Source organism: Micromesistius poutassou (assembly GCF_964030765.1).
Source record: "Micromesistius poutassou genome assembly, chromosome: 11".
Lineage (NCBI taxonomy): Eukaryota > Metazoa > Chordata > Actinopteri > Gadiformes > Gadidae > Micromesistius > Micromesistius poutassou.
Window position 1 is genome coordinate 18,772,261 of NC_140281.1, and position 27,887 is coordinate 18,800,147.

The following is a 27,887-nucleotide window of genomic DNA, read 5'->3' on the forward strand; positions in this document are numbered from 1 at the left end:
CACCCTGAAAGGGAGAGCGTATTTATGCTGTGGTGGATGCGGTTGGCTGTTGAGGAGCAGTGGACCACGTGGGTGGCATCTTTGATCCATATTTGCATGTCTGTCACTCGGGCCTATCATGTGGGCGGCATCTGAGGACAGAATCTGCATCTCCTGGACTGTGGTGGGATTTAAGGGAAAGGGAAAAACTCAGTTAACAATTAAAGTCTAGGCATAAAATTCCGTGCTGTATGGAACGTGACGTCACAGTAGCGTAACGTTGCACCAGCCGAGTCTTGGCTGGTGTAACGTTGGGTCGTTGCAGGAAGAGAACGGTGGAAACTTGAGTGGGCGCTGGAGAGGGCAGAGCTGGTTGTGGTGGGTGTTGGGACTGTGACAACAACAGGGAAATCTTCGTGTTCCTCTGCAGCCGGCTCCAACCAGCTGTACAGGACTCATCCTGAGGACTCCCTGTCCCTCTGACTCTCATGTCTCTCTGACTCTCTGTCACTCTGTCTCTCTGTCTCTCTCACTCCCTGTCTCTCTGTCTCCCTGTCTCTCTGACTCCCTGTCTCTCTCACTCCCTGTCTCTCTGACTCCCCTGTCTGTCTGTCTCCCTGTCTCTCTGACTCCCTGTCTCTCTGACTCCCTGTCTCTCTGACTCCCCTGTCTGTCTGTCTCTCTGACTCCCCTGTCTCTCTGTCTCCCTGTCTCTCTGACTCCCTGTCTCTCTCACTCCCTGTCTCTCTGACTCCCCTGTCTGTCTGTCTCCCTGTCTCTCTGACTCCCTGTCTCTCTGACTCCCTGTCTCTCTCACTCCCTGTCTCTCTGACTCCCCTGTCTGTCTGTCTCCCTGTCTCTCTGACTCCCTGTCTCTCTGACTCCCTGTCTCTCTGACTCCCCTGTCTGTCTGTCTCCCTGTCTCTCTGACTCCCTGTCTCTCTGACTCCCCTGTCTGTCTCTCTCCCCCAGGCTGGTACAACCGTCTGTACATCCACTTCATCTTGCGGCGCCACATCTTCTTCTTCATGCTGCAGGCCTACTTCCCCACCATGCTGATGGTGCTGCTGTCCTGGGTGTCCTTTTGGATCGACCGCCGCGCCGTGCCCGCCCGCGTCTCCCTGGGTACCACAACCCCCGCCCACCACCACCCCCTCCCACCGCGAACCCGTCCCCCACAACCCCACCCACAGCGGCCACGACCCCGCCCAACACAACCCCATTAACGACCACCCTGTTCACCGAGCCCACCTTCCCTGTGCAGTCAGAGTCGTCAAGTAACCAGTAGTGAGGACTCAGGTTACTGGCGTTGATTAAAGTAACCAATAGTAAGGAGTATATATGAACCCCTTGTTCCCTCCTCAGGGATGACCACGGTCCTTACCATGTCCACCATCATCACCGGAGTGTCCTCCTCCATGCCTCAGGTATGCCTCACACTCACAGTGTGTGTGTGTGTGTGTGTGTGTGTGTGTGTGTGTGTGTGTGTGTGTACTGTATGTGTGAGTGATTGAGTGAGTGAGTGATTGTGTGAGTGAGTGAGTGAGTGATTGAGTGTGTGTGTGTGTGTGTGTGTGTGTGTGTGTGTGTGTGTGTGTGTGAGTCAGAGAGAGCTGGAAGTGATTGGTCATGGATGATCAGGAGTGAGCTGGAGACCTGGGGTTTCCTTTCCATGTAAGAGGGAATACGTACGAGTGTCAGTTTAGCGGCTTCAGCCCAGCAGGAAGTGACTCACAGCCCTACAGGAAGTGACTCACACAGGCTCAGCAAGTGCACCAACTCAACCTGAACCCCCGCCCGGTCCGTTCCAGAGAAGAAGAAGAAACGGCCTCCATGGGTCGCGATAACATCTGAGTCTCTACTGGAATAACATCATGATGTTCAAAATACTTTTTTTTCCAAATACTTTTTAATGCCAAAACTGTGTTGGGAAATAGCATTTTGATGCTGGGAATAAACGTAATGCCCTCTGTTTAGTTTTGGCAGACTGAATCGTGACGTGACATTTTGCTGCTTCTTGGACCAGTCGCTGTACAAGCAGACGGTGATAAATCACTGTTCCAGAAGGTTCCCATGAGGGTCGCCGGGGTCGTATTGACCAACCACTTACTCTGCGCTTAGGGTGGAGGTCATATTGATTATTCTGTCCGTTTCATTCACTATACGATACGATACAACTTTATTAATCCCCCGTAGGAGAAATTTGTTTGTTGCAATAGCCCAGCAGCAGTAGAAAAAGAAAAAAACAAAAAACAAAGTACTAATACAAACAAAAGTAGACGCTAAGGGAAAATGCTAAACAAAATGCTAAAGTAAGGAGAAGACAAGACAGACAGAACAAACAACAACAAATGGGGCAAACAAAATAGATGGTATAAACAGTATAAATTATCAATTATAAAAGTGAAGTATAAAGTGCATAAAGTGTAAATTGTAAATTAGAAAGTGGCTTTAGTAGTCTCAGTAGTCTGGAGTGATCCATCGATGGCTGCACGGTCCTTGGTAACGGCAGTTTGAAACTGATTGGACCGGGGCACTCTTTCTACGTCATGTACTGATGCTCCCCGCCCATGATTGGTCCAAATATATTTCTGGGCGTGGCTTCAACAAGCTGGAGGACGGACTGAACTGCAGAGAGAAGCAGAATATGAGATGTGAACCCGTGGCATTAGGGTGACCTCACGAGGCTCGTCTCTAAGGGGTCACACTGAGGAACCTTCTAGATGTTTATGTGCAAGAGAATAAGAGAGAGAGAGAGAGAGAGAGAGAGAGAGAGAGCGAGAGAGAAGGTCTCAATCATTTCTGCCCTCACACGTGTGTCTGTGTGTGTGTGTGTGTGTGTTTCTGTCTGTTTGTGTGTATGTGTTCTTTTGTATGTGTGTGTGTGTGTGTTTGTGTGTTTATGTGTGTTCTTATGTGACCCTCATACAGGTATCTTACGTGAAGGCAGTGGACATCTATCTGTGGACCAGCTTCCTGTTCGTCTTCCTGTCCGTCATTGAGTACGCGGCAGTGAACTACTGCACCACGCTGGAGGAGATGAGGAAGATGAGGAGGGGGAGGGTGAGGACCAACAACCTCTCCCCCAGGGAAATGAGTGTGTGCTTGTGTGTGTGTGTGTGTGTGTGTGTGTGTGTGTGTGTGTGTGTATGTGGGTGTGTGTGCGTATGTGGGTGTGTGTGCGTGTGTGGGATGACCAGTTCAAACTCTGCACAACGGGTCACTCTACTGGCTAAACGCTGTAATTACAAGCAGGACGCACTTTAAGCATTGACCCCAAAATAATGACGCCTAAAATAATTGAGCTCGCTTCTCAAAGTATATTATTGTGTCAGGTTGGAAAAAAATAATATATTTTGGCGCTGTGACGGTGGAACGAGCTCCCTGCCGACGTCAGGACCGCAGAGCCGCTCACCAGTAGACTCAAGACTCACCTGTTCAGAGTTCACCTGGACTCTGCACAGCCTCCCCCCTTACCCCCCACCACCCTTTCTCCTCCCCTACTCCCCTAAAGACACCCCTCGTACGCACTTATTGTATGTCGTACGCAGTGGCGGCTGCTGGTCTTTCAAAGAGGGGAAGCTCATTTTCGGCTTACATCAAAAAAATTGTCAATTTATGTTTATGTAAATTATGCTCCTTTTCAAGGAAATGCTGTCATACCAACTAGCTTTCTTTTCCAGTGACTTGACCAGTGTCCTCTCAATGGCCAGCAGAGCTAGGCTGCTTAAATGGTCTTGGTCCATTGTGTTAGGTGTAGGACTTTAGCCGCTTTAAACAGGAGAAGCACCTTTCTTCACCCGCAGATGTAGCTCCAATTGTTGCCACTAATGAGAACAGTTTGTAAAGCTGATGCATTGCACTGTCCAACTCCATGTCTTTAAGGAACACCAAGAAATCACACAGCTTTCCCCTGTCACCCTGCAAGTCCCGATCTGAATACAGGACTTGAAGTTCAGACCTCAGGCTCCCTGAATCAAAGGCCAACTACCAAAACAATATTAAACTTGAACAAGGAAATGTGGGAATTATGTTAAACTGAAGCAAGGAATTGTGTGAATAAGTGTATGAAATGTACGATGAAAATTGTCTAGCAATTTCGCCAAGCAAATATCAAGAAATAGGTTGCAGTTCGTCTTTCGACTCGCTTGCAAAATCCGCGATGGGACTGAGGAATGAAGACAGCTCCGGCGAATTTTTATAGTTCAAAATCACTGTCAATCAAACGGCATCTCAGTCTTTCGCAGACCCTCCAATCATCACGCAGAAGCCCAGCGTCCAGGCCAGCCCACTCCTCCATTCACCCCCAGAGACGCTGAGCATCCGTGGGAGGGACATCATCGCAGCATTATCTAATGACAGTCGACTTTCGACGCACTAAAAAAAGCTGTTCTAAGCAGCCCCATTGAAGTGGATGGACGCTGAGCTTCAACAGGCAAATGCACTGTGATGCTACGGGATAGTATGAGAAGGAAATCGAGTCAGTCGACCTGCGATAAACAGCTGATTCTGGACAAACTCGTCTTCGAGATGGACGTGTTCTAACGCATTTTTAGTCAATGAAATGTTAACAAAACTGTTGTGTTAACATCCTTAATGTACCGACAGAGATATATTATTGTTTCTCCTTCATCTGACAAATGTACTCATTGTAAGTCGCTTTGGATAAAAGCGAAATGCAACTGAATGTAACTGAGGTAAACATACTGTATCTACAACATATAACCTGTGTTAACCCGCGTTGACCTTTGACCTCTCAGATCCCCTCCACCTTCGATGCCAGCCAGGCCATGGCGTTCGACGGCTGTTTCCACGACGACGAGATCGAACTCACCCCGTACCCGGGCAGCCTCTCCCGGACCATGACCTCCGACCCCCGGGGGAGCCTGGCCCCCAGCGTGGCCGGGAACGCCCCCCCCGACGGCGTTCCAGCGGGGGTCCGCCTCCACCGCAGGAAGTCCCTGCGCGCGCACGTGGACCTGTTGCTAAGCAACAGCTACATGATCGACTCGTACTCGCGCGTGGTCTTCCCCATGTCCTACCTGCTCTTCAACGTCATCTACTGGAGCCTCTACTCCTGAGGGCCCTGCGGGCCCCCCCCCCCCCCCCCCCCAGTGTGAGGGGACCGCACCCTTGCGGCACGTGGCTCAGCTGGTAGAGTGGGTTGGCTGGAAACCGGAAGGTTGCTAGTTCGATCCCTGGCTCCTCCTAGCTGAGTGTCGTGGTGTCCCTGAGCGAGACGCCTCACCCTGACTGCTCCTGACCAGCCGGCCGTCGCCCTGCGTGGCTGACTCCGCCGTCGGTGTGTGAATGAATGTGTGCATGAATGCGCGAGAATGTGAGGCAGTATTGTAAAGCTCTGAGTGGCCGCTGGTTAGCGAAGCGTTGTGTAAATCCAGTCCGGGTTCGATTCCCGTTCACTCGGTGACCATTGGGGGGTGACTCAGCTTGTACTTTCCAGAAGAAACCCCTGAGGTCAAAGGTCAGGGGTCAGGAGTCCATCAGGACTCTGTTTATGTTTGACGTTCAGTCTTTTGTGTTGACTTTTTCGTGTTTCATCACTGCTGGAGCGTCGGACGATTTACTATTTGTGTTGTTATTTTGTTTGGTTCTATGTGATATAATTGAATATGTATATTTTTTCAGTCAGAATGTTTGTTATTATTATTACTACTATGATTATAGATGTTATGTGTATTATATCTGGCCTTGGAACTGAAGGTGTAGGTAGCAGTGTTTGTATCGTTATGTAAAGCACACACACACACACACACACACACACACACACACACACACACACACACACACACACACACACACATCCAGGTAGTAATCAACCTTCAGTTTTGCGTCATGATAACTCGACGGGTGTTTCGTGATCAACTTCGACGTGTCAAAACAATCGCAAAACAAGTTTGATTTTGATTGAGAAATAAACAATCCAAGCCAAGGGTCACCTGTGGTTTATTACGCAGTCCCCATGGTAACACCACACACGCATGTTGTTGACACACACACACACACGCCTTCAGATGCGACGTGGAGCGGCGCAGACTAAACACGCACGTCGACGCGCTGCGCGGATCTCGGGCCAAATCGACATTAAAACACACGACAACCCGCAGGTAAGCTCTCCTAATACACCTTGGATCATCGACCACCCCCCCCCTTTCCACGAGTTGAAACCAACTTTAGTCCCACGACAGGGCTCTATCAGGCCAGCCCGCAGGTGCCATATGGAACCGCCGTCACCACGTTGCCATGTCGTTTAACCGCATTATTATTATTGTGGCAACAGGCGCGTCGAAGTTAACGTTGAGTTCCTGCGTTGTTTTTCGACGCGCTTCCGCACCGCGTCGTGGGGCGGTTGTTTGTTTGTTTTTGGGACTCGTCTCTGTGCACTGCAGAGGTTTTAGTGGAGGTCGGTGGTTAGTATCGACACCTGCAGTAACTTTAGTTCCACATTAACCCCCCCCCCCCCCCCCCCCCCGTCGTGTCGGCTGGTCTCAGAGCTGCTGCTGGAGGTAATGCGCATTTAGTCCGGGTTAGGTTAGACCCGGGTTATGTTAGACCCGGGTTACAGGTGGTTGCTTTTAACATGGTCGTGTGTTAGGAAACATAACAGTACCGTCATCACAGTTTCACTTGTTGTCCTAACCCTCTCTACTGACCCTCGCTGTTTAAACGCACTTGACTCGACAACATCTGCTGCGATTCTTAATAACGAGGTTTCAAATCCACTTGACCGTTACTTTAACAGGGAAGCATTTTCAACCTAACGTCAGAGTAAATGATTAGGCTATCGTTGGCCTGAAACGCCTTCTCTCCACACCACAACTGCGTGTGTGTGTGTGTGTGTGTGTGTGTGTGTGTGTGTGTGTGTGTGTGTGTGTGTGTGTGTGTGTGTGTGTGTGTGTGTGTGTGTGTGTGTGTGTGTGTGTGTGTGTGTGTGTTTTACGTCTACAGGCCGTCGTGGTGTTGATGGGTTACCGACCTGACGTTACATAAAGGTGGGCTAGACGTGTTTTTTAGTGGAAAGTGGAACCCCCCCCCCCGCTGGGTCGTCGTCAGAATGCGTACAGTGCGACTGACCTCCAGCTGGTAACCAGAAGCATGTTGATAACAGTCAAAACCGTGCACTGGAAAAATGCAAAGCATGCAAATCCGTTGAACTGTGTCCGAAATGACGCACGGTCGTAGTGCAAGGGTAGTAGTGCAAAAAAAGTACGTAGTGCAAAAAAAGACGAGGGCTTAAACGCCTCGTCGCCTACTTGGCTCTGGCTTTGGGGCCCAGAGTGTGTAGGCCTCACGTTACGACGTGCAACTCGTCCAACAAACAAACGAACCGTAAAGTCTGGTGTGCCGTTTGTGTGTCAACAGGTTGGGCTCTCAGGTTAAAGACGGTCATGTATCGTGGGATACGTGCTGGAATAATGTGATATCCATCTTCAAGATGATTGGCTATGAAGATTTATGTTGATTTCTTAGGGTTGGACTGGTCTTTATGCTCATCTCTCCTCACCCTCCCTCACCATCCCTCTCCCTCTCTCTCCTCACAATCTCCCTTTCCCTCACCCTCTCTCCCTCACCCTCCCTCTCTCTCCTTCACCCTCTCTCCCTTCCCTCACCCTCTCTCTCCCTTTCCCTCACCCTCTCTCTCCCTCCCTCACCCTCTCTCTCTCTCCCTCACTCTCTCTCTCTCCCTCACCCTCTCTCTCTCCCTCACCCTCTCTCTCTCTCCCTCACTCTCTCTCTCTCCCTCACCCTCTCTCTCTCCCTCACCCTCTCTCTCTCCCTCACCCTCTCTCTCTCCCTCACCCTCTCTCCCCCCCAGCTCTCGTCGGTCTCCCTGGAGTTAGCCCTGCCGTCCCGTCGCCTGTCAGTCAAACCGTCGAGTCGTCGTCGTCCCCGGAGAGGAGGAGGAGCCCCCCGCCTCAGACCGCCCCGCCCCCATGACGTCCCAGCCCCGCCCGCTGGCCCCCAGCGACCTGCAGTTCCACGGCCCGAGCCCGCCCAGTGCTACCTCCAGGTAACGCTAACCGCCAGTCAGTGCCAATTGCGATATGTTCCCCGTCGCTACGCACGCGCTCAGACCGTAGCGCCGGTGGTTTCGGCCGAGGGGGGGGGCCGGCAGCACGGGGGTGGCGACCCCTTTGACCTCTGGGTCCTGAACGAGGGGGAGAGGGGGAGAGGTGACCCCCGGACTGGACCGGGATTAACCCCTGGATCGTTGACCCCCGCTGAGGGGGAGGGGCTAGCTCCCATTGGCCCCTTCACTTTGCTGCGAGTGCTTGAAATGTCTGACATGCACACGCGTTCAAGTTCTTTGTGTGGGGGTGGGTGGATGTGGATGGGTGGGGGTGGGTGGATGTGTGGGGGTTTGGTGGGTGTGTGTGTGGGTAGGTGGGTGTCCAGTGTCCCAGTTTAGTGGTTAGTCTCACTGTTGAGGCATGCCTGATGTAGTGCAGAGACAGAGAGAGGGAGGGAGGGGAGAGACAGACACAGAGAGAGAGAGAGAGGGAGGGGAGAGACAGAGAGAGGGAGGGGAGAGAGAGAGAGAATAGGGGGGATTTAGCAATATAGGAGAGAGGGGGTTTAATAAAGAAGGGGGCGGGGGGAGAGAGAGACATAGAGAGAGAGAGAGAGGGAGGGGAGAGACAAGAGGGGGGTTTAGCAATAGGAGGGAGGGGTTTATTAAAGAAGGGGGGGGAGAGAGAGGGAGAGAGAGGGGGAGAGAAAGGGAGAGTAATGGAAGTGACTGTAGCAGAACTAATGTAAGGGAAAGCTGTCCGGTAGGGGGGAGGAATGGTTCGGGGTAGGGTGTCACGCATGCCAGTAAGGGGGCGGAGTCTGCAGACTGCAGCATCGGGGCTGCTGATTGGTGGACGGCAGATGCCACATGCTGACCCGCACATAAAGTGCACTTGCCAAACTTGGACGGACACACACACACACACACACACACACACACACACACACACACACACACACACACACACACACACACACACACACACACACACACACACACACACGGCCAAGCGCACAGACACATATGGCCAAGCACACAGACACACATGGCCACATGGCCAAGCACATACACATACATGGCCACGCACCCACATGGCCACACACACACACACACACACACGCACACACACATGGCTACGCGCACACACATGGCCACGGACACACACACACACACACATGGCCACACACGGCCACCCACACGCACACGCAGCGGCAGGTTGAGTGGCGGGGCCATGTGAGTCCCCTCCCAGGGTCTATTCTGGGGCAGGGGAGGGGGCTCTGTGGCGGGGGAGCCGGCATTCAGTCTCTCCCTCCGCTGCGTACGGCCGAGAGGAGCCCAGCCACGCTGCTTCAGGACGTCCCGTAGACACCGCGGCGTGGTCGCTCAGCGTTACCGTCAGTGCCGAGCGCCTTCCCGGGTTCCTGTCTTGTCCCTCCCCACCAACCCCAGACCCACCACCTCAAGGACCACCACTAGGACCCCTAGGACCCCCCCCCCCACCAGAGCAGCATGGGCTGCTGCTTCAGCAAGGAGCTGCTGCCGGGGCCCCGCAGCGGCGAGCGGACGGGGCTGCTGTCGGCCTCCCGTCCCGAGGGCCTGACCCCGGTGTCGGAGCGCGACCGGGCCCCCTGCTCGGCCCTGGCCCAGCACGTGTGCCTGGCCTCGGAGCAGAGCGAGGCCGCGAAGAAGAGGCCCCCGGTGGGCGAGAAGGGCCCAGAGGAGCAGGAGCAGGAGCAGGAGAAGGAGGAGGGCCCCCCGCTGAGAGTGCCACACGGGAAGCCGGCCCTCGGTAGACACGAGGGCAGCCGGGGTAGTGTCAGCGGCCCCGCCGTGCCGGAGGTACTCACCGCGGGGGAGCAGGAGCGGGGCCGGCAGCGGGCCCCCACGCACCTCGGTAAGGACGCCACCGGCCCCCAGGACGGGCCCCTCGTCCAGGCCCCGGTGCCCCTCAAGCAGAAGGTCAAAGACAACGCGGCGGTGAGGGCGTCCTGGTTCAGGCGGCTCCCCGAGGGCCCCGGAGGGCAGCGGGCGTCCGAGGGCTGGGGCCCGGCCGGGACGACGGCCCCCGGCGGCGGAGGGGGTCCGGACCCGGCGGTGTCGGAGGCCACTCAGCTGCCGCCGCTGGTCAGCGCCTGGCGGGAGAAGCGGCCCGCCCACGAGGAGGAGGAGGAAGAGGAAGAGGAGGAGGAGGAGTGCATCGTCACGGCGACGTTGGGCCAGGGCTTCGTGCAGCGGACGCAGAGCTTCTACAGCATCTGCTCCATCAGCGCCGAGGACCTGGGCCACGAGGCGGACACCGAGGGCCCGCGAGGCCCCGGGCCCCGGGCAGCTGACGAGAGGACAGCTGCCCCGCCCAACATAGCCCCCGCCGGGGCCGCGCCCGCCAAGCAGCACGGCGTCCGGCCAACGGCCAAAATAGACGAGGACGCTAAGGCACGCGCCACCACCGCACCTGGGGCGGGCTGGGGCCGGGGGCCCGGGGTGGAACCCCCGTCCCCCTGCCGGCCCTGCTCTCACCCCACCCCCCCCAATGTTTTTACCGTACCCTCCCCCCTTCAGCAGCACGCACCCCCCGTCTCACCCCCGCCTGTTGTCTCCCCGCAGGTCGGAGACCCCCTGCCGGACCTGCTGCCCGCCTCCAGCGGACTCCGCGGCGGGGGCCCCCCGGACCCCAAGCCCCCGTCGTCCCGGGACGGCGGCGAGGCCGGCGGGAGCCGGCCCCCGTCGAGCGGGTCGGAGGAGGGCGAGGAGCTGGCCGGGGACACGCCGGACATCCTGGAGATCGCGGTGCCTCCGCACTCCCCCCGGTCCCGGGGGCAACGCTTGCGCGCCGACGACCACGGAGAGAGTGTGAAGGCGGAGAAGGAGGAGGAGAAGGAGGAGGAGAAGGAGGAGGAGAAGGTGTCACATGAGGAGGTGCGCCTGCGTGAGGAGCCCCCGTGCGAGAGCTCCGTGACCCAGGACGCTTCCGGTCCTTCAGACGGAACGCCGGTCCAGCGCCGGGAGCAGCAGGAGAGGTCGGCCTCCGGCCCGGAGGAGAGCCGCTTCACACCGGAGCAGCGGACCCAGAGCCCCCCCCACCACCACCACCTCCTCCCCGAGACCCCCGACAGCTCGGACCGCTCCTCCCCGTCCTCCTCCTCGGAGGCCGAGAGCGACGCCGACGAGGAGGAGCTGGGCGCCTCTGAGCGAGCGGCCCCGAAGCCACTCGCTGCTCCTCCAGCCGAGGAGGAGGAGGAGGAGGAGGAGGAGGAGGAGGAGGAGGAGGAGGAGCACGGCTCACCTCAGACCAACCAGGCCGTTTCCGTCAGCCCCCTCGGTCACCACGGAGACGACGACGACGACGACGACAGCCTGGGCAGCAGCACGCCAGGCACCACCCTGACGGAGGTGTCGTCCGTGTCCACGTCCACCAACGCCTCGGTGGCGTGCTCACTCCCACTCGCCACCGCGACGCCGACCGCACCCCTCAGCGACGCGGAGCCCTCGACGCGGGCCCCCGGCCGCTGGCCCCGGCAGGACCAGCCGGCCCCGCCCGAACCCGAACCCGGCTCGGGCTCCATGGACGGGATCGGCTCCCTAGACGAGGACGAGGTCAGGGGTTCGCTGCCCGGGTCGGCGGGGGTCACGGCGGGGCTCGGGGAGCGCGTCTGTGTCCCGCCGGGCGGGGCCGAGGTGACGCCTGACGAGGTCGACGGACGCCTGCTCGTCTCGGTCGCCGTGGAGACGTCCGCCGCCGCTTTGGCCGCCGCTTTGGCCGCCGATGATGAAGAAGAAGAAGAAGAAGAAGCCGGTGAACTGGCACCAGAAATGTGTCCAGTGCTTCCTGAGAAGGCCGGCGTTCCGGGTCCGACCCCGCCGGCCCCGTGCGGGAACGCTGAATCCGCATCGCCACAACGCGTCGAAGACTGCAGGGAGGAAGAGGCGTGGCCTGAGGAGCCAGAGCCCCTGAGAGGACCCGTAAGAGACGCAGACCCCCCCCCGGGGCCCGCCACGCCCCTCGACACGAAGGCCCCCCGTCTGCTCCGTCCGGTCCTCGTCCCCGTGGTCGTCAACGGTGACACGAAGGCCCCGCCCTCCTCAGTCGGTCCTCCGCTATGCCCCGCCCCCCACACGGCGGTGGCAGCGGTCGACGCCCGTCTGGGCTTGAAGACAGACGTCCCGCCTCCTGAGGAGGGCGGAGCCAGAGGTCAGCTGACCCCCACGGGGGCGGAGCGACAGGAGCGGGACCTGAAGGAGCAGGAGAGGGCGGAGGTGGAGACGGACGTGCCTGATGCTGCTGCCGCCGCCGCCGCCGCCGCCACCCCCGCCGCCGCCGACCCCGAGTGTGTCCCTGACCCCGGACCCAGACCCGGGGCAGAGGAGGAGCTCGCCCCAGGGCCAGACCCGGCCCCCCGGACCCCAGAGGGGCCCCCTGAGGCCGAGTCCGCCCCCGTGACCCTCATGACCGCCGAGGCGTTCGTCTTCACCCCTCGCCGCACCGCCCCGTCCGAGAGCGGAGGGGCGGAGCCCGCGGCCACCCGGCCGCCTGGCGAGGAGGCGGAGCCCGTGTTCTCCGAGACGCCCCCCGACTCGGGCTTCCTGGACATGGCGGCGGGGCACCGCTTCTGCGTCGCCCAGGGCAGCGGCGACGGCGGTCTGTGCGCCGTGTGCTACGACGACGACGACGGCTGCGACGACGACGACGACAGCGCCTTCGGTCGTCACGACGACGCCTACCCGGGCCCGGAGGACGGGGGCCTCCAGCTGCAGGTGGACCCAGGGCAGGTCGACGCCTACGCCTCCACGCCGTCCTATGAGATCCACTTCCTGCCCGCGGCGGCGGCGGCGGCGGGGCGGGGTTACCCCGGTAACGGAGAGGACGCGGAGGGGGAGGGCGGCATGAGGGAGATGGTGTCGGTGCTGCTGGCGGAGGACGCGGACCCCTCCTCCCCCTCCTCCCCCCTGACCGCCGGGATGCCCCGCCTCTACCAGGACCCCTGGCTGAAGCTGGGCCCCGGGGCCGGCGGCGGCGACGGCGTGGGGGGGTGGGCCTCGGGCGCGGCGGACGGGGACCCCCCCCGCGGGGCGGGCTGCGAGCCGGAGCACATCCCCGCGGCGGTGACGGAGCTGCAGCCCTCCATGGCCCTGCTGGGGGCCTACCCCTACAGCACCCTGATGCCCCAGGGCTCCTGCGTCTGGGACTGGCACACGCAATACCCCCCGCCTGTAAGTGTGTGTGTGTGTGTTTGCGATATGTGTGCGTGTGTATTTGCGATATGTGTGCGTGTGTATTTGCGATGTGTGTGTGAGTTTTGGATGTGTGTGTGTTTGCGATGTGTGTGATTTTGGGGTGTGTGTATGTTGTACGTCCTGGCATTTAAAAATAGCCTAATCCTATCTGTCTCTGTTGTATACGGGGAACGGGTTAACCTAGTGATGGTTAGCGCTTGGCACTTGGTTCGATGAACGTCCCTACTGTACCGACAGTTATATTGTTGTTTCTCTTTCCTCTGACTAATGTACTTATTGTAAGTCGCTTTGGGTAAAAGTGTCTGCTAAATGTAAATGTAGCTGTCTGTCTTGGTGTCTTATAAAAAGGGTGAGCTGAATTGAGCTGCAGCAGTAGGAAAAGGTCTCCTGTCCTAGGACGAGACGCAGTGAGCTGTTAATGATTTGTTGCTGTGTGTCTTGGCGTTTCCACAAGTTATTTTCCAAGACCGAACGTCTCAGTTAGGACATGAGGAGACTCCCGTGACATTTAAAGTTAGCGTACGATTTATTCTGTTTGGTACAAAACTGACTTTAGGTTTTATGGTTCATTTGTGTACTTTATGATACTGATGTAACATTTACATCGGTATTCTAGAGTTGTTTTCAGGCTAAACACAGACGACGTGAAGTACGATGCAACACTTTCGTTCATCCAACTTTAGAGTTTTCAGTTTGGGTTTTGTGGCATTTCCTTTGTTATGAAAGTATTTGAGTGCTTTCAGGAGGAGATGGAGGATCCAGAAATAGATGAACACTTTGTATTTAGTATTTTGCGGCATTTACTTAATTCTGAAAGCACTCTGTCAAGTGCTTTCAGAATAAAGTAAAAGCCGTAAATACTAAATACTAAATTCTAAATACGTATTCATCTCTTCCTGAAGACCAGATGTTGTTCCTCCATTAACCTCAGACCTTGTGTTGTCTGCTGATCCAGGAGCCAGATGTTGTTCCTCCATTAACCTCAGACCTGTTGTTGTGTGATGATGCAGGAGCTGGCCGCGGGGCTCAACCCCAACGCGGAGGTGTGGACGGACCAGACCTTCAGCCTGGCAGACCCCGACCCCGGCTTCCCCCAGGACCAGATGTCCTGGCTGGACCACGCCGAAGGCCTCCTCCGCCCTGAGGGTAGGTGATGGAGGATGTGTTTAGAAATATCCCGTCTATAGTTTTCAAGTCAAGTCAAATTTTATTTATATAGCACATTTACATACGGCTGTACCAAAGTGCTTCACAGAAAGTGCTTAAGTGCAAATACACATAGGAAATGACCTAAGGCAAAAAAGAAAGAAAAGGAAGGGTTAAGAGACAATGACTTTAGGAGTTAAAATAAAGCAAAAAAAAAGGAAACACTAATCGTAGGCCAGTGAAAAATGGTGGGTCTTTAACTGGGATTTAAAAATATTAAGACAAATATTAAGAACATATTGAGACTGGGCTGCCCGGATGTGTAGGGGGAGGCAGTTCCAGAGTCTGGGAGCTGCTACTGCAAAGGCTCTGTCCCCCCTGGTTTTTAGCCTGGTCCTGGGCACTTCCAACAATAGTTGGTCAGCTGACCGTAGTGCTCTAGATGTGATGTGGTGGTGGAGAATGTCAGAGAGGTAGGTGGGGGCCAGACCATGGAGGGATTTGTAGACAGTCAGAAGAAGTTTGAAATCAATGCGGTAGCGGATGGGGAGCCAGTGGAGCGATACGAGGACCGGGATGATGTGATCGCGCTTCTTTGTACAGGTGAGGAGTTGGGCCTTTTTGCTCTAACTGCAGGCGGCGGAGCTGTGAACGATCAATGCCGGTGTATAGAGCATTGCAGTAGTCCAGTTGTGATGTTATGAAGGCATGGATGACTCTTCATGTATAGTAGTCAGAAGTTTGTAGAAGATGGATGCCTGCAGCATTTCTCAGTATTGCCCTTTTTATGCAGATGTTTCGTTGTCAATAATCCTGTGTCTGAGAATTTGTTTTTCTTGAACGTGGTTTGTTGTCTAGATCTGTTCTTTTTTTTTTAGCCCTTAGTCTGTTCTGGGGTGTGGATATGGTTCCTCTAGATTGTTGTGGATCTGGTTCCTCTAGCTCTAGATTGTTCTGGATCTATTTCCTCTAGCTCTAGATTGGTATGGATCTGGTTCCTCTAGCTCTAGATTGTTCTGGATCTGCTTCCTCTAGCTCTAGATTGTTCTGGATCTGCTTCCTCTAGCTCTAGATTGTTATGGATCTGGTTCCTCTAACTCTAGATTGTTCTTGAACTGCTTCCTCTAGCTCTAGATTGTTCTGGTTCCTCTAGCTCTAGCCTTTTTTGCTCTTCTGGATCTGGTTCCTCTAGCCTCTTCTGGATCTGGTTGTGCTAGCCCAGGGGTGGGGAACCTTTTTGACATAAAGGGCCGTATCAATTTTTGTAACTTCTTTCGGGGGCCGCACTTTTTTTAGGCCCATAAAAATAACTCACTCACCACACAACTTGCATGCACAACGTTTTCTCTCTCTAAATTTGGTCTGGTGAAAGCTGCTTGTTGGGCAGCCAAACGTTTATTTTGTCCTTGCGTAACTGCCCCTGCAATTCACTTAGCCTAGCATGTATAGTACTGTAATGACGTTCCAGGTTGGTCTTTTTCGTTACAGCGAGCGATTCTCCACACACAAGGCAAACTGGCCTGCCCTTTACTTCAACAAAGAACTGGACTTCAATCAGTCCATTTTTCTTGGAAAACACAACATTCATTATCAACCTTTCGTTTCTTGGCGGATGCTAGATGTTAGATTTAGAAACGACACTGCGACTTGTTTAGGCTACCCCAACGTGACCCTTAACATTCCAAAGTAAACTAAAAGGAAATTAACCTTTTTCTCCTTAATTAATTTTGTTCAAAATGTGTCACTTAAGCTTGTATAACTATATTGTAGGCTAGGCTATATGCTATGTTAACATTTTATTTAATAAAAAAGATATATATATATATATAATTATTACTTTTTTTTGCCCTTGCCTCCGCGGGCCGAATGGAAAGGCTTTGGCGGGCCGTACGTTCCCCACCCCTGCACTAGTCTGTTCTGGATCTGGTTGCTCTCGCTCTGGCCTGGCCTGTGGTGTAGAGCCGGTTCCCCTGACCTCTGACCTCTGACCTTGTCTCCGGGGGCCTCCTGGTCCACAGAGTACGAGGCGGCCTACAGCATGGAGGACCTGGGCCTGACGGAGGTGGACCCCAGCATCCTGGAGTACCAGCCCCTCCCCACGGAGCCCCCCCTGGTCAACGGGGAGCCAGACAGCGCCCCCGCCTCCGGTAGCCGACCCTTCCTGTTCGGTCCGGCCAGCTCCTCTGGGAGTGCTGCCTGGAGCTGGTGAACCATGATTTCTGTTTTTCACTGTTTAGTTGAAACTAAAAGCTCTTCTGTGATTCCAGATGACGTCAAGCAGCAGTTGAGGAGCCTGCTGGAGTCCTGCCTCACCCGGTAGGTGTCGCTAACTCCAAGTTCTGGAGAGTTCTATGGTCAAACTCTCATTGGCGGGATCAGTGCTCTGATTGGCCAGTTGTCTCCTGTGAGGGAGGCGGGATCAGTGCTCTGATTGGCCGGTTGTCTCCTGTGAGGGAGGCGGGACCAGTGCTCTGATTGGCCGGCTGTCTCCTGTGAGGGAGGCGGGACCAGTGCTCTGATTGGCCGGTTGTCTCCTGTGAGGGAGGCGGGACCAGTGCTCTGATTGGCCGGTTGTCTCCTGTGAGGGAGGCGGGACCAGTGCTCTGATTGGCCGGCTGTGTCCTGTGAGGGAGGCGGGACCAGTGCTCTGATTGGCCGGCTGTCTCCTGTGAGGGAGGCGGGACCAGTGCTCTGATTGGCCGGCTGTCTCCTGTGAGGGAGGCGGGACCAGTGCTCTGATTGGCCGGTTGTCCCCCACCTGTCCCCAGGGAGTACCTGGCCAACGACCTGTACCTGGTGTCCCAGATGGACAGCGACCAGTACCTGCCCATCAGCACGCTGGCCAGCCTGGACCTCATCAAGACCGTCACCACCGACCAGAGCCTTATCGAGGCCACCCTGAAATGTGAGTGGGGGGGGGGGGGGGGGGGGGGAGTCTCATTACTGGGGGGTTTTGAATTGAGTTGACGAGATAAGGTATGCTATGATTCAAGACGGGGAATGTCACAGCACAAAGTACAGGACAGTAATACGATGAAAAAGAGATAACATGTTAATAGGAAGATTGAAGCGATAATGGTTGAAGATTCAAGCTTACCCCTTTCTAAACTGCAGTCTCCATACATGGATGTAGTACAGAATGCACCCACACTTAGCATAAAGCCACTCATCTATGAACTACCATTTGCTACACTTTTCTGCACTTAGATTAAAAAGGGAACTTTGGTCCTCTAACGACTGGACACATTTTGGAGAAAATACTCCAGGAGGACCTTTGCTTTTAGTCAACAGGTCTTTGATGTGGACCCCTTTCTCTCCTCCCTCCTCCTGTCCTCTCTCCTTCCCTCCTCCTGCCCCCTCTCCTCCTCTCCTCTCCCTCTCTCCTCTTCTCCTTATCTCCTCTGCCCTGTCCTCTCCTCTCCTCTCTCCTCCTCCCCTCACCTCTCTCCTCCCCTCTCCTCTCCTCCTCTCTCCTCTCCTCTCCTCCTCTCTCCCCCTGTCCTCCCCCAGCCCTGCCCCAGGTGCAGTTGGCCCCCTGCGGACAGAAGGTCCGCCCCAGCCAGTGTCGCTGCGTGGTCATCCTGCGTGAGATCCCCGACACCACCTCCCCCGAGGTACGGACACACACTTCCTGTTTCCTGTGTCCGTCACGTCACGCACAGTCTTCAAGTCTGGTTTTAGACAATGAAACGGGCCAATGAAAACATGTGAAACACACTGAAGGATGGAACGATGGTAGCAACAGATGGTCTTGGACCATGTGGGATCCCAAGTTTATATGTGGGGCTGACGGTGTTTATCTGACGGTGTTTATCAGACAGTGTTTATCTGACGGTGTTTATCTGTTTATCAGACATGTTTATCTGTGGTCCTGACGGTGTTTATCTGACGGTGTTTATCTGTTTATCTGACGGTGTTTATCTGTTTATCAGACGGTGTTTGTCAGTGGTGACGGTGTTTATCTGACGGTGTTTATCTGTGATCTTCTACAGGAGGTGGAGGCCCTGTTCACTGGGGCCGACCAGCCGAAGTTCCTGAGCTGTGAGTTTGTGAGGAACGACAACTGGTTCATCACCTTCCAGACGGAGGCTGAGGCCCAGCAGGTAAACCTCCCTCTCTCTCTCTCTCTCTCTGCAGACCTCAAACCTCTTTCTACCAGGCCAGCTCTGAACTGTTTTAGATCTGAGACCAGTGGATCCACATGTTTTATACCTGAGACCAGTGGATCCACATGTTTTAGACCTGAGACCCGTGGATCCCATGCAGAATTCATATCCACTGGTCAAATCAAAACAAACCACACCCGCCTTCATATCCGGCCTATCACACACAGTGTTCAAATATCCAGCGTCAACAGAGATTACATTTTACAGAGAAGTTATAAATAGCACTGCTTTAAAGCGACCACTTTAAAACAAGTGTGACACAGAGACAAACCGATGCTGCTGTCAGACGGGTGTGACTGACAGTGTTGTGTGTGTGTGCGTGTGTTGTGTGCGTGTGTGCCCCCCCACCCCCCAGGCGTACAAGTACCTGCGTGAGGAGGTCAAGGTGTTCAAGGGGAAGCCCATCATGGCGAGGATCAAGGCCAAGACCATGGCGGTCACGTCCTACGCGCCCAAGAACGGCTACCGGCCCGCCGCCGCCGCCAATCAGCAGGCCTTCGCAGGCTTCTATGGCCCGCAGCCCGCCCCCACCCCCGGACAGCTGCCCGTCACTCAGATCTACGACCTGACCAATCAGGCGTGGGCCATGACAGGCTACCAGGACGCCAGCCTGGTGAGGGAGGGACCGCCGGGGGGGGGATGTAAAATAAGCAGGAGGAAGATTATGGGAAAACGCTACGTTTCCAGTATCTCATTATATTTCTGCCTTCTCCCCACCAGATGGCGCCACTGATCAACAACTTCCTGGACGGCTACCCGGTCTCTCCCAACTTCAAACACCACAACCCACACAGACAGAGGTACGCCGTGCTGCTTCCCCCCTTCGCTCTCCCCCTCTCTCCCTCCCTCACCCATATTGTCTATAATATGTCTGTGTCTTTATTCATTTATTTCCATCATGGTCAGTTTCTTCTGGGTCACCGCTGGCCTGTTCTTTTATCTGCTCAAGTCTGATATGAAGATTTACCACCTCGGGCCAGACTACTGTTGTGCTATGTTCACGCTGAGTAATGGCCGACAGCGTTTCCTTAAATAGAATGCAGACTTTAAGCCCCCCCCCCGGCCGCCCCCCCAGAGTGACACCGCAGTTGCTAAGCTACATTTTAATCTCGGGGCTTATGGCCGGATTTAATTTTAGCATATTTCTCGTAAATGCGAGAAATATGCCGTCCACCTTTCTGTTAAGTGGAATACTTTAAAGCAGATGTTTGTGTTAGTGTGTATGTGGGGGGGGGGGGGGGGGGGGGGGTGTGAGGGGGCTGTTGTTGCTAAGCGACCACCTCCTTCTCTGACAGGGGCGGCCGGAGGCGGGGCTCCGACGAACGGGGGCTCGGCCAGCCGACAGACTCCGCCTACTCGGAGAGGGGGGCAATGGGACGCGGCGCCCGCAGGCCAGGACGGGGCGGGGCCCGCCGTGGGCGCAGTGAGGGCGGCCGGCCTGACCATTCACCCAACGGAGACCGCGGACGGTAAGGAGACCTCCCACAGTGTGTGTGTGTGTGTGTGTGTGTGTGTGTGTGTGTGTGTGTGTGTGTGTGTGTGTGTGTGTGTGTGTGTGTGTGTGTGTGTGTGTGTGTGTGTGTGTGTGTGTGTGTGTGTGTGTAAGAACGATCAAGTGGCCCCCCCCCGTCCCTCTCCCTGATGAACATGGGTTCCGTGCCCCCCACCGGGCTGCGTTCCCGGTTGTCTTATCCGGGCGGTCCGAGATAAGGCGTTGGAGTTGGATGTGCTTGTGTTGTTGTGACTCTGATTTGCTGCTGCCTCTTCGATTGCCCCCCCCCCCCATCGCTCTCGCTCTTGGCAATCCCGTCTCCTGGTCCCGTTCCCAGAGAGACGCTCCCATCCGCTCCCACGGATTAGAGAGCACAGCGTCACACATGAGTCACGGTGGGAATGTTCTTTTGAGGACCTATTGTTGGACACTCGGCCGCTTGTCAGGCTCACGCCGGCCATGAGTCGGTTTTCTTGACATTTTTTGAAATTGTAGGATTGTCGGACGGCACGTGGCTCAGGAGGTAGAGCGGGTCGGCTGGTCACCGGAAGGTTGCGCGTTCGATCCCCGGGCACCTCGTGTCGAGGTGTCCCCTGAGCGAGACGCCCTCACCCTGACTGCTCCCGACCAGCTGGCCGTCGCCCTGCGTGGTTGACTCCGCCGTCGGTGTGAATGTGAGCATGAATGGGTGAATGTCAGGCAGTGTTGTAAAGCGCTCCGAGTGGCCACTGGTTAGAAAAGCGCTGTGTAAATGCAGTCCATTCACCGTTGCGGTGAGTGTGTGTTTCACGTCACCCAGTGTTGTCCATCCGCCCCTCCACCTGTAACATCAGCCAGGTCGTCCGTTGTGCGGCAGTCTGTCGACGCTGTAGCCGCGCAGCGCTGATCTCACTGTGAGGGAGATGAAAGCCCGGCCGACCGCTGCAGTGCTAAATATTCATTTAACGCCTGCTCTAGTTTCCTCGGAGAGGCTCCTCTCTCTCACCGCCAGGCCAGGAGACGGGCTTCATCGAGCTCTCTGAGGAGAACCAGGCAGCGAGGAAACGGGGACAACCTTTCACACCTCTGCTTATAAAATAAAAACAATAAAAGGGTTGAATTAGTACCGTTAGTTTTTGGTCTAGTTCTAGTGAACCGTACCAATCATAGTCACTGGAGCTAGTTTCATGCACATTTCTACGCTTTGAAGGTGAAACATCTTGGTATATATACACTATATAGACTACAAATAAACGGCTTCTATGAAGTCTGTTGAATGCTGTTCAGCGTGAGGAGCGGAGGCGTGGTTCCGCTGATGAGAAATAACACCTTGTTGCTCCGTCTCTTTCTTCCCGGCATAGGAGAGGAACCTACGGCCAGAGCCGGAGGGAGGAGCGGCGGTCGGGGGAGAAGCAGGCGTACGGCAGGGTAAGGAACACTCGGAGCCGGCGGCCATCTTGGGCCGAGCAGCACCATGAAGGCCGCTGGGCAAAACCCATAAATAAGTTGTTGTTGTTGTTATTGACGTGTAAAGGTTTGACATAAACTGCGGGGGAAAAAACACTGGCACTACTGTTACTAGTTACTGTTCAAGTCATTTAGCAGATACTTATCGAAAAGGATTTCTTTTTTTTAATTAGTAATTAATGCTTGGATTTAGGAATCTCGCTCACTTGGTGTGTGTGTGTGTGTGTGTGTGTGTGTGTGTGTGTGTGTGTGTGTGTGTGTGTGTGTGTGTGTGTGTGTGTGTGTGTGTGTGTGTGTGTGTGTGTGTGTGTGTGTGTGTGTGTGTGTGTGTGTGTGTGTGTGTGCGTGCACAGAAGGGCGCTGTGTCCTCGCCCGTCCGTCGACGCCCCTCCCCCAGCCTGGAGCTGGGCCCCACCAGCTTCCCCCCGCTACCCTCCCCCAACGCCGGCAACAGCAAGGTAGGACCGCCGGCCGCTCCGCGGGGTGGGGGTACGCCGGGGGGGGGGGGAACATGTATCAACGGAGAACCATTTGGGGACGCTCACGTTGTTGCCGCCTCTCAGGGTCCCGCGGTGAGGAACGACGGCCCCGGGGTAACCGCGGCAACAACGGCAGAGGAGGCGGATCCCCGTGACCCCCGGCCCACCCCGGACCCCACCCCGGAGACGGCCCCCGCCCCGGCCAACGCCTGGCAGGCCCCGCCCAAACTGTGAGTAGCCGCTTCGCCGCATCACCGCGGTGACACGCGATCGTGACGTGTCTTCAAACCGCGCCGCGTGCTGGTGCGTTCTCATCCGTCAGGTCCTGATTGGCTGAGAGATGAAGGGGAGGGGCCTGCGATGACTGGGAATACAGAACCCAACATGGAGGGACGGGAACTAAAAGGGGAGGGTCGTCTTCCTGAGTGAACTTCAGCCTTAGCTGAAGGGCGGCATTAGCTCAGGAGGTAGAGCGGGTTGGCTGGTAACCGCAAGGTTGCTGGTTCGATTCCCGGCTCCTCCTAGCTGAGTGTGGAGGTGTCCCTGAGCGAGACGCCTCACCCTGACTGCTCCTGACCAGCTGGCTGTCGACCTGCGTGGTTCACTTCGCCGTCGGTGTGTGAATGTGTGCATGAATGGTTGAGCGCTTGGGATAAAAGCGCTATATAAATGAGGACAATTTACCATTGTAGCTACATGAAAACGGAAAGCCTCCTATTACAGGCGTGGTTGTTTGGCCTGGGTGATGTTCTCGTGGTGTTCTCCTAGATGACATGGGGCACTGGACGCCAAATGCAGCGCAGGAAACACGGCAGGTGGTGGTTCCTGTTCCCCAGAGGAACGGTCCTCTGTGGTAATATCAAACACGGCTGATGCTGAGCTGCTGCTCCTCGGTGCGGAGGGAGACGTCGTCCGCAGGAGGGTTGGGTTGAACGCGTTGGTGCAGGTGGACACGCTCGCACAGCCACCTTGAATACACAACCCCCAGCGGAGCAACAAGAGTGTGGTGGCTTTGTTTCATGAAGCACGGCACGCGTCTCTTTCCGGAAGGAGTTTCCAGGTTCCGGGGTTGGTCGTGGACAGACCGCGCGGACAGTCGTTGCCTTCAAGAGTTTTCTGGCTGCCTCGGAAAAAAGAGCTTTCTCTTATTCCGTTTAATTTATTTATTACCTCCCATATATCATTCTCCCCTCCCATATATCATTCTCCCCATCCATAACGCTCATACAGATGGTCAGGATCTCATGCCAGGAACATCGAGGTCTCCCTGGCTAGGGGCTGGGTACTGGGGGTGGAGGAGGAGGAGGAGGGCTGAAGGGAGTGGCACCTCCTGCTCCGGGATAAGGATGGATGATGATGATGATGATGAGGGATCGGTGCATTTGTTTGTGTTGCGGTCACGCCGGCCCTGTGTTCTGTGATGCATTATTTGAAGCTTTGTGTCGTAGAACAGCGAGGTGTCCCCATTGGTCCTCGGAGACACAGCTCAGGTATAACACGTCAGGAGTTAACTTCCCCTGGGAGAGCCATTATTGGGAGCGTAATGCAGGATGAGGGCATACAGGACCGTTTTTTTTATCGGCTTATTCCGATGAAATTCTCTCGCAGAGCCTTGAGGGAATTGTTTTTGCGTTGTCAAGGAAACGTCTGGGCGATGGTTCTTTTGGACCGTTGTTGCTCATGGGTTGGGTCTATAGCACGTTGACCGTTTAATAGCAGAGTTATGTCCCATTATGGAAGAATAATCCTTGGCCATTATTGATAGGATAGAGTATTTAACCATGATGTTGTGTTCACCCTGTCTGGGCTTATTTTGCTATAATCACCGTCCGACTTTATGTTAAAGAAATTATTTATTTAAAATCTCTCCCTCTCCTTCTCTCTCCCTCTCCTTCTCTCTCCCTCTCCCGCTCCTTCACTCTCCCTCTCCTTCTCTCTCCTTCTCTCCCTCTCCTTCTCTCCTTCTCTCCCTCTCCTTCTCTCTCCCTCTCCTTCTCTCCGTCTCCCTCTGATTCTTTATGCATGTGTCGCTCTCAAGCTTGTAAAAACAATTATAGTTCATCGCATGGTCGTTATTATTTTGTGGTCTGGAGAGCGGTACTGAGTAATGCACGCTATGATCTCGTCACACAACGCTGTCGATCAACCTCAGTCAGTTACTGAATGATGCTTGAAACGAGGCTTTGAACGTCTCTCATGGTGTGCCGGTACACAGTGTGTTTTCCTACACATTCAACAGCATTTATTTCTGGGGGCTGCCAGATGCATGATTTTGTCCGTGGCACGGCTGTCTGTTAATAATGCGCAGTTGTTTGAAATCAGGAAACCTATCGGGGGGGGGGGGGGGAAACAGGTTACCAAAACAAAGAAATGTTCCCACTTGTTGCCAGGGCGACTGCGGGTATTACTGGCACGCGAGACGCGCTCGGGTGGCCGTCTCTCACTTTGATTGCACGACAGACTGAAGACACGCCCCGCTTGGCAGCCGGGAGATCGCAGACGTACAGACATAAAGAAGTGCAGACGTGCAGAAGGACTCAATTGAAATGCTCTCAGAGTCCTAACCTGTGCTGGATATAGCTCCGACAGGTTGCTATGCAGCATGTTTACGTGAGGAGCCACACATTGGTTAATACTCTCTCCTGCTCTCCTTCCCTTCTGTCTGTCTCTCTGTGTCTGTCTCTCGTTCTTTCTGTGTCTGTCTCTCTTGTCACTCTCTGTCTGTCTGGCTGTCTGTCTCTCCGTCTGTCTCTCTGTGTCTGTCTCTCTCTCTCTGTGTCTGTCTGTCTGTCTGTCTGTCTGTCCCTCTCTCTCTCTGTGTCCGTCTCTCTCTCTGTGTCTGTCTCTCTTGTCTGTCTGTCCCTATCTCTCTCTGTGTCTGTCTCTCTCTCTGTGTCTGTCTGTCTGTCCCTCTCCCCAGGGAGGTGAAAGAGGCTGTCAGGGCATCCCAACAGGACATGTCGTTGCCGCCCCAGTCCAAATCGACTCCTCCTCCCCAGGACAACGACGCAAACATGGTGAGACTTCAGTCACTGGTACTAGATTATAATAACTGATTCATCCCCTTTTAAACCAGTTGCTTCCCCATCGAGGTATTTGGATTTACCTCCTTGTCCAGGAGGCAACAGTTTACTCCTGAGAAAAAAGGACACGTACAGATCCAGTCGACCCATCGTTGATTGGCTAAAACAAAGCAGGATAATGATTATGTTAAGGCAATAGACTCAAGTGCATGCTGCCCCCCCCTCACACAGCCATGTAGGACTTGTGATAGAAACGTTGAGATGTTGATGCAGAGTCACTTGAGTGTGTATTTGAGGGCTAAACACGCGCACGTGGACCCATAACCGCTGTAGAGTTAAAGTCGTCGGACGAGGGAGGGGGTGAGGGGGTGAGGGAGGGAGGGAGGGGGTGAGGGTGTAGGATGTGAAGTGTCTCAGAGCGTCAGGAGCTAAAGTGTGTTTATACAGCGTCCCTGCACCGACAAAGGTCACACAGCGCTTCACAAAGCGTTGGATTAACGTAAGGCACCAAAAACACAGAAACAGGGCATTGAGACAGGAGGCGAGTCCAGCAGAGTGCTAGCAACACGCCTGGAGCCTTAGCCGTTGATGAGAGGGTCCACAGAACGTACAGGGAGAAGGATTCCACTTAGGGGTGTAAATATTAATCGATTAGTATCGATTAATTGGTTATACAGCCGACGATTCGATGCATCGATTTGTCCGCAAGAGTATCGATTATTAAAAATATATATATATATTTTTTATTTTTATTTTCTTTTTACAGTGAATAGGCTGATTGCCATACTAGACCTGCACAGTAAGCACTAAAGTGTGTATAGAATACTGTTTCTGTATTCTCAATAAAAGGTAAATGATTCATTTTGTTGTTGATTTATTGGATAGATATTATATTAATAGATATAATGTAAAAAATAGTGAGTATCAAATCTAATCGTATCGTGGGGAATTCTGAAGTACCGAAAATAATTGAACCGTTGGCTTAAGAAATCAATATCGTATCGAATCGTCATGAAGGCTCAGATTTACACCCCTAGTTCCACTGAACAGGAACCACGGTTCCAACACGTTTCCCCCCCCCCCCCCCCCGAGTGTGACCGTCTGTCCTCTGTCCATCTGTCCGTCCAGGAGCCCAAGAGGCCCAGCTACGCCCAGATCTGCCAGCGGACGCGGGCCACTCAGTCGCTGCCGCCCTCAGACCCCGCCTCCTCCAGCTCCGACCACGAGAGCCCGACCACACCCTCACCGCCGCCCGCCCCCGCCCCCGCATACCCCACCCTGGGGTCCGAGCCGGCGCTGTTGTCGTGGTGACCAGAGAGGAGGATGTCGTAGAGGATGTCATGCCACCACCGGCCACGCCCATTGTCCCCCCCCCCCCGTCCAGCTCAGGGAGGGAGGGGGGCGGGGTTTCAGCTCAGGTTAGGGTTTGGGGGGGGTGGGGTTATGGAGGGGGGGGGGGGGGGGCGGGGTTACAGCTCAGGTTTTGGTTGGGGGCGGGGTTAAGGTGGGAGGGGTGGGGATTACAAATTAAGGTTTTTGGGGGTGGGGTTAAAAGGGGGGGTGGGGTTACAGCTCAGGTTAGGGTTAAGGGGGGGGGGCCGGGGGTACTGGCTTAGAAAGGTTAACGACTCCACATGTGTACGTTCTGATTGGGTGAAGAATTAAAACATGGAGGGAGGGGGGGGTGGGAGGGGCTTAGACCTTCATCATTTTTGGGTTCTTTTTATTTCCAGGTTTGCCGTTTTAGAGTGATTTGTTAGGAGCCGGTGGACTTTGTGTTTGTGCCTTTGTTGCGTGGTGCCCTGGCGTGTTCCTGCTGTTTTTCCCGGGTGCACATTGAGTTTCCTTCCGTGTCGAACGGTTCTGCGATGCGAAGTTCAATCCGAAGATTATAAGATGATGATTTTTTTTTTTTTTATTATATATATTTCCGTTCTTCCGACGTGTGTCTTTTCAGTCCCCTCGTGGTCATGTCAATCACTGGCGTTGCCTAGTGACTAGCGCCGGCCTTCGTTAAAGGCCCCCGGTGTACCGGACTGTTTCCGGGTTTACGTTGACCCCTCTGACCCCCCCCCCCCCCCCCCCCGACCCCCGCGCGTTTCTTCGAAGCTAACTTCTGTTTTTGTTTTTTGTTTTTTCTTTCATATTCTCATTTTGTTTTAACGTTCATAAATATGTGGACACCCGTGTGTTTAAGCAAGCCGTGTGTGTGTGTGTGTGTGTGTGTGTGTGTGTGTGTGTGTGTGTGTGTGTGTGTGTGTGTGTGTGTGTGTGTGTGTGTGTGTGTGTGTGTGTGTGTGTGTGTGTGTGTGTGTGTGATGGCTTTGGTTCCGTTTTATTTTCGAGGTGCGTTCAGGGGGTCTGACTTTCACTGGGAGAGGTCCACCGTGACGTTGTGACTTTGAAGAAACCCCCAGTGTTCACCACCAGTCGACCGGGGTGGAGCAGCACTGTCTCGCTGTGGAATAAGGGGCGGAGTCACGGTGGGGGCGGCGCATGTGTTCCTTTAAGGGGCGGGGTTATGGGCAGGTGGGCGTGTCCTTGGGGGAGAGGCTTCTCAAAGGGTATTGAATGTACACAAGTACTTGAAGTTTGAAGGATTTCCCTTTTCAATATTTTTTCAAGTTTGTTTTCATTGTAATTATTGTTTTTGTTTAAAAGCAAGAATGTTGAGTTTTTAAATGTGAAGATGGCACTTCAAAAAAGAGCAGGCATGGTTAAGGTTAAACCTTTTTTGTTGTACAAATGTAAATTATTTGAAGAAAAAAATAAATGTGCCTTTTGAAGTTTGTTTGGCTTTTCTTTTTTGATAAGAATGTGTTTTGGCTCATTAAAGTGATTAAATCCACAGAACATTCATAGTCTGTAATGGATGATGTGGGCACAGGGAAC

At 54.5% G+C, this 27,887-nt stretch overlaps 2 protein-coding genes across 3 annotated transcripts in view; both read left to right on the forward strand.

Annotated features, from left to right (window-relative positions):
* Window positions 1–5,063, forward strand: part of LOC311355746 (gamma-aminobutyric acid receptor subunit rho-3-like) — a 9,394-nt gene extending 4,331 nt beyond the window's left edge. Inside the window, exons 5-8 of the mRNA XM_084475563.1 lie at window positions 952–1,104; window positions 1,345–1,406; window positions 2,911–3,042; window positions 4,740–5,063. Of these exons, the coding sequence (XP_084331689.1) occupies window positions 952–1,104; window positions 1,345–1,406; window positions 2,911–3,042; window positions 4,740–5,060 (668 nt within the window). The 3' untranslated portion in view covers window positions 5,061–5,063. The remainder of the gene's footprint in view (window positions 1–951; window positions 1,105–1,344; window positions 1,407–2,910; window positions 3,043–4,739) is intronic.
* Window positions 5,064–8,691: 3,628 nt separating this feature from the next.
* Window positions 8,692–26,407, forward strand: LOC311355581 (uncharacterized protein). Of its 2 annotated transcripts, none has more exons than XM_084475355.1 (16): window positions 8,692–10,444; window positions 10,616–13,219; window positions 14,254–14,389; window positions 16,408–16,536; window positions 16,657–16,705; window positions 17,158–17,294; window positions 17,900–18,003; window positions 18,382–18,492; window positions 18,911–19,168; window positions 19,276–19,355; window positions 19,851–20,024; window positions 21,388–21,454; window positions 21,850–21,951; window positions 22,057–22,202; window positions 24,893–24,989; window positions 26,124–26,407. In XM_084475355.1, the coding sequence occupies exons 1-16, from the start codon at window positions 9,521–9,523 to the stop codon at window positions 26,304–26,306; spliced, it is 5,301 nt and encodes a 1,766-aa protein (XP_084331481.1). In that variant the 5' UTR covers window positions 8,692–9,520; the 3' UTR covers window positions 26,307–26,407. The 2 variants fall into 2 exon arrangements, with proteins under 2 accessions (XP_084331481.1, XP_084331480.1); XM_084475354.1 differs by having other exon boundaries at window positions 8,694–10,444; window positions 21,847–21,951.
* The last annotated feature ends 1,480 nt before the right edge of the window (window positions 26,408–27,887 follow it).